The sequence below is a fragment of the Balaenoptera acutorostrata genome, chromosome X (genome assembly GCF_949987535.1).
Source record: "Balaenoptera acutorostrata chromosome X, mBalAcu1.1, whole genome shotgun sequence".
Taxonomy (NCBI): Eukaryota; Metazoa; Chordata; class Mammalia; order Artiodactyla; family Balaenopteridae; genus Balaenoptera; species Balaenoptera acutorostrata.
Window position 1 is genome coordinate 113,876,516 of NC_080085.1, and position 6,496 is coordinate 113,883,011.

The window sequence follows — 6,496 nt, forward strand, 5'->3', positions numbered from 1 at the left end:
TGCAGCTGTTACATTTCTTGTAGATATCGTCTTCCTTATAAGCAAGTCCCAGCCTGGCCCAGTCATGGACTACAGGTCCTTCTCAGAGTCATTGAAGACTGACACCTGCTTCCTCCCCTCCATGAAGTTCTGTAAGCTTCCGGCTCCAGCTTTGTTACTCATTTGCTTAGTAAAATTAGTCAGGCTGGTTGTAGGGTGGTGGTGGTTGTTAGGAGGACGCCCACTTCCTCGCTTCCCTGGTGGTATTGCCCATTTGCTCTAAGCACGGGGTATCTGTCTCTCTCTTTCTGTTCTCTAACATGGCCCTGCCCTCCTGCCCCCCGCCCCCACACACCCAGCTTCCACAGTGGGCCTAGATTTAGAGATGTATGTTCTACTGTTAGGCTGCAGTTTTCTTACATGTCAAATGGGGATAATCATTTCTGCCCTAACATCTTGCCTCATACTGTATTTGAAGCTCAAAATTAGGTCTTAGTTCCTTGGGTGCTGTGCAAAGTGTGAAGTCTAGAAACATAAGGAGTTAACATTGTTACTATTTTCCAGGTTCCTCTGAGGAGCCAGCTGTGCCTCCCGGCACTGCCCGTTCCCATGACGATGATGAAGGAGCGGGTAAACCCCCCATTCTGGAGCAAGACCGCCCATTGCTCCGTGTGCCCCGGGAGAAGGAGGCCAAAACTGGCGTCGGCTACTTCTTTCCTTAGATGTTTTTCCTTCTATATGGTGCCAGACAGGGGGAAAGGGTGGGGGTAGACCTGGGATGTCACAGGAAACATTAAGGAGAGTCTTGAAGGTAAAGATCTGAGGGTAAGAAGGAGTTCTACCTGATGCTCGGGTCAGGTTGTGAATTCCAAACACACTACCAGCCCCTTTACTGGGGATGCTTGGTCCCTTCAGCTGGTAAAAGTGGAGATGTTTCTGTGTCATGCTCAGGCGCCCTGGTGCTACCTTGCCTCTCTCTTTTATCCCTGATCCTGGCTTTCCCTTACTACAGCCGTTCCTTTAATTGATGTGACATTTGTGGTAAACACCTGCCCCAGAGAAGCTCACAAATCTCGAGGTGCTTTCCTTCCCCCAAAGGGGATTGCATGCTTTTCCTGACTTTCCTACCCTCCTCCTAAGAGCTCAATTGGAAAGGCCCTCAAGAGGCACGCTAGGATGTTAGTTCAGCCTACTGACAGCTGACAGTTAATGCTAAACCATGTCACACCAACTCATAGCCGTGTCCCCACAGCCACTCCACCGCCTCAGGATAATTGTTTCCAAATTATTTAGACCAATGGCTCGTCAAACAGCCACTCCCCAAATCCTGAGAAACCCAACTAGCTTTTCTGGGGTCAAAAGTTAGAGGAAAACTTGGATTTTATTACCTAGATCTGTTTTACAGACAGCTGGCAGCCACATCCTGTTGTCAGCAAAACAGCTAGTTAAGTATGAACACATAGTTCCAAGCAGTAAAAGTCACCTGATTACAAATGTTCTTAAATATCGTCTCTGTAGTTCCTCTATGCAGGACGGTGCAAATTTGCGGGACATGCTCTGGTAACACGCAGATATGGGTTATGTATGACATCCAAACTTATAGCTGTTATTGAGGGGTACCAACTGCTAAGGTCCATAGAATGAAGAATATATTGTATTGAGGGATAGAAATTGATCAGACAATGGGTAACAACCGCAGAGCTCGAAGATTTGTGATTGTTAAAACTTCTCTGGCATTTAATCATTAATAAACATCTGTATTGTGACAGCAGCATATTCATGGCATACTGTGTGTGTGTTTATTTTATTTGAAATTTTGTTGGTGAGTTGGGAAGCTCTAGCTGGAGCTGAAGGGGAAAGAGGTGGGGAAGAGGAACGAAATAGAAGAGGGTGATGTGGAATAAAGGGCAGGGGTGACATGGTGTAAAGGGATGGAGTGAGTGGAATAAAGGGGAAGGGGTGATTTGGAATAAGGGGATGGAGAGAGATGGAATAAGATGTGAGGTGGAATAAAGGGGAGTGATGTGGGGTACAAGAGAAGGGATGATGGAGAATAGAGGGGAGGGGTGATATGGGATAAAGGGATGGAGAGAAATGGAATAAAGGGAGGTGACGTGGGATAAGGGGGGTGAGGTGGGATAGAGGAGAGGGTGTTGGGGAATAAAGGGGAAGGGGTAATGTGGAATAAGGAGATGGAGAGAAATGGAATAAAGGGGTGAGGTGGAAAAAAAGGGTGTGGTGCGTGATAAAGGAGAGTAAAGTGGAAGAAAGGGGAAAGAGCTGTAACTGAATAAAGAGAATGTAGAAGGGATGAAGGAGAAGTAGGGGAAAAGAATAAAGCTTAAGAGGAGGCCCTCTAAAAGGAGAAAAGAGGGGAATAAAGGGAGAGATCACTAGGTGCTCTCAACTGAGAAATTCCCCCTGGATTGGTCAAAAATGAAAACCTAGAAATATCCTGAGACATATGATTTCCAAGAGTAAGAGAAGAACATGCTTCTGTTTGATTGATGGGACCGCCAAACTTTCTTGAAAGCTTAAGACTTCATGACATGCTTGGAAATTTCACATGTCAGGGACAGAGTTCCAGAAAGTGGAATGATGTGTATTATTCATTTTTGCACACTTTACTTTAGGGTATTTCCTTCTGTAGAGTTTTACAGACAGCAGAAAGGTAATGTTGGGTCCCTCCTATAATAATGATTATTTTACAATAATAATTATAATGATAGTTCACACATATCGAGTTCCTAAATGTGTTCAAAGCTTTACTTGCATCATTTTATTTAATATTCACAGCAACTCTATGAGATACATGTTACTGTCATCCTCATTTTCTTCTTGAGGAAAATGAGATACAGAGAGGTCAAATAACCTGCCCAAATTACACATCTGCTTAGTGGAAAACAGCCAGTCTTCAAAACTTTAACGACTAGATTATACTGGCTTATCCTAAAATTTTAGGATTCTTCCTTTGACACAAAGATGTACTGTGATGTCTGCAGTCAGTTATTTTGGTTTGGATTTGCACTTTTAACAAGCAAGCTTCAGGTTCCTTCCTTATAGGTCCTTTCTTCAGACAAGCTATTAGACAACAACTGTGATATCTCAGACAGACCCTAGCAGTTGTATCTAGGACCCACAGATATTAAACCCAGCAGAAAATATAAAGCTCATCCATTCCAGCTCTCTGTTATATGTATGGTCACAGTAGGGCTCATATTTGGAAAGGACTTACTTGAGGTCAGAGATCTGGATTAAGATCCAGACAGGCCTCTGACTGCCATTCCAGGACTTTATGGAGCTAAAATAGTACGATGTGTCCTTGGAAGAGTTCACCTGTGCTTTTCCCACTCAGCTTGAAAATCAACAAATAAACCAGATAACAAGTAGGTCAGTAGATTGATTTAAAACATTCCCTTCACTTCCTGGCCTTCCCTGAAACCAGGTTTTCTCCTGATCTTACTGCTTCCCCTACATTCCCCCCTAGTGCTGACTACCAACCAAGGAGTTGGGGCTGCGAGTGGTAAGTAGATATGGACATTATCCTCACTCTTCCCCATACTCTAAGGGCCAACTCAATGGGCTTCCTTGACACTCCAAGTCCTGTCCTCATCCTAGGCGACCTCAACAATATCTACGTGGAAGACCCATCCCACACCCTGGCCTTTCATCCTTTAACTTAGCATTTCAACCACCTGCAGCCGCTTGGCATCACTAGGCATGACATCACTTCCAAAAGCCTCAACTCCAGTATTCCACTGTGACTCAAATCTCCTAACAATGGCTGGATTCCACGTCTTCTGCTATTTGGTCTTGTTGAGATGTCCAGTGCCTCAAGCCTTTTCTTTTCTCTTCACTTCTTTCCTTGTCCAGGCAGGATCTCAGGGCATATTAATTTAGAACTGACTGTATCTTCATTCCCTTGCTCTTGAAATACCGTGTCTGCACTATTTACTCTCAGCCTTGGGTCCCTCCAAGCATCTGATTCCTCCAATCTCATACTGACCACTGTGAGAAAATGTAGTAGCCCTCCAAATATTGGTTCATCTAATAGAATTTCCAACCTCAGCTGGGCCCTCAGGCCACTCAGCAATTCTCTTGCACACCCCAGGTCATGTCCTTCTCTAATTCTCCTCCCATTCATATTCCATTTCAATATCATTCCCCTCAAACAACAGCCCCTTTCACTCTAACTCATCCCCAATACAACCTCTCTTCTGCTTTATGCTTGTTTATTTTCCTCTGCTTTTTCTAGTTTCTTTAGGTAGGAACTTAGACTATTGATTTTCTCTTTTCTAATGTAAATGTTCAGTGCTTTAACAGTGTACCACAAGTTTTGATGTGTTGTATTTTCATTCAGTTCAATATATTTTAAAAATTTCCTTTGAGACTTTCTCATTGACCAATGGATTATATAGAAAGTTAGTATACTTTTTAAGTGTTTTGAGATTTTTCTGCCATCTTTCTGTTATTGATTTGTAGTGCTGCCTGGCTCACCTGTGATAGGTGGGACTTTCATTTGATCCAGAAAATGAATGAGCCTACCTGGGCCACCTTCTGTTTCTAAAACTAAGCTGGTGTTCAGGAAATGGCAGTCCTGGGTCACCTTTCTTTCTTGGGTTAGAGGTAATAAGACAACTTTGTACTGTGCTGTTTCTCTAGTCCTAGGGTCCTAAACCTTCCACTTATATCTTTTAGAATTCTACTTTGGTTTTCTCTGAAGTTATTTCCAGGGCTTATACTTGTACTTGATAGGGAGGAGCTTGGGAGAAAAAGGGCTATGTGATCTTCTCCTGAGCAGAAGTCTCCTGGTTATTCTTAAAAAGATTTATTGAGATATAGTTTCCATAATTTCCAATCTCTAGTTTAGAGTGTACAATATTGTTAGTGTATTCACAGAGTTGTGCAACCATTGCCATAATCTAATTTAATAATATTTTCATCACTCCAAAAAGTAGCCACATACCAGTTAGCAGTCATTCTCTATCTTTCCTGTCCCCCAAGTTTAGGCAACCACCAAACTACTTTCTATCTTCACAGACTTCCCTATTCTGGACATTTCATATAAATGGAATCACACAGTATGTAATCTTTTGTGACTGGCTTCTTTCATGTAGCATAATATTTTCAAGATTCAACCATGTCACATCATGTATCAGAACTTTATTGTTTTTTAATGTCAAATGATATTTCATTATTATTTTGGATATGCCATATGGATATGCCATATTTAATTCATAATTACCTACAAATAATGATGAACATTTTCATATTTTCCCCCATCTTTTGGTCATATATCTTCTGCCTATTTTTAAGTGAGATTTTTGATTGTGTTGAAAGTTTTTTTTTATATATTCTGGATAATTTTTTTCCTGTCTGTGACTTGTTTTTCATTCTCTTAATGGAATCTTCTGAAGAGCAGAAGTTTTAAATTTTTTTTAGAAATTTATTTATTTTTAATTTAATTTTGGCTGCATTGGGTCTTTGTTCCTGTGCATGGGCGAGCGGGGGCTACTCTTCGTTGCAGTGCGTGGGCTTATTGCAGTGGCTTCTCTTGTTGCAGAGCACAGGCTCTAGGTGTGCGGGCTTCAGTAGCTGTGGCATGTGGGCTCAGTAGTTGTGGCTTGCGGGCTCTAGAGTTCAGGCTCAGTAGTTGTGGTGCACTGGCTTAGTTGCTCCTCGACATGTGGGATCTTCCCGGACCAGGGATCAAACCCGTGTCCCCTGCATTGGCAGGCGGATTCCCAAACACTGCACCACCAGGGAAGTCCCAGAAGTTTTTAATTTTAATGAAGCTCAGTTTACCATGTTAAAAATATTTAGGATTTTACTTTTGGTGTCATTTTTAAGAAATCATTGCCTACCGCACGCTCACTAAGCATTCTCTCAAAGTCTGCACCAGACCGAGGAGATGATTGGTCTAAGGTGCAAAATTTAAGGAGTATCTCTCAAGGTTGTGCAAATCCCCGAGAGTGAGGACGTTCTTAAATTTTGCACCCTAGGCCCCTCACTTGCCTGGTCCTGTTTTCTGCTATGTTTTATCCAATAAGTTTTATAGTTTTATTTATCCAATCATCACTTGAGAGCCAAATAGGTTGTTTCCACTTTTCTTATGGTAAATAATGCTGCTATGAAATTCATGTACAAGTTTTTGTGCAGAGATACGTTTTCATTTCTCTTAGGTATGTACCTAGGAATGGAATTGCTGGGTCATATGGTAACTCTGTTTTTAAACATTTTTGGAAACTGTCAGTTTTTTAAAGTGATTGTATCATTTTACATTCCTACCAGCAATGCATGAGATTTCCAATTTCTTCACATTTTTGTCAACAATTTTTATTATCTTTTTATTTTATTATTATTGCAGTCCTTCTAGTGGTGTGAATGGTTTCTCTTCGTGGTTTTGATTTGCATTTCTCTGAAGACTAGTGATGCTAATCAATGTAATATACCATATTAAGAAACTAAAACTTTAAAAAGATTTAGTTTTTCTATTTCTGCCTACAATTTATTTGGA

General features: G+C 41.5%; 1 protein-coding gene across 8 annotated transcripts in view; it reads left to right on the top strand.

The window, feature by feature from the left end:
- Window positions 1-1,746, top strand: part of ARHGAP36 (Rho GTPase activating protein 36) — a 172,255-nt gene extending 170,509 nt beyond the window's left edge. For all 8 annotated transcript variants that reach the window (XM_007182415.3, XM_057538172.1, XM_057538173.1 and 5 more), the window contains one exon: window positions 544-1,746. In XM_007182415.3, the coding sequence (XP_007182477.1) occupies window positions 544-701 (158 nt within the window). In that variant the 3' untranslated portion in view covers window positions 702-1,746. The remainder of the gene's footprint in view (window positions 1-543) is intronic.
- Window positions 1,747-6,496: the final 4,750 nt, after the last annotated feature.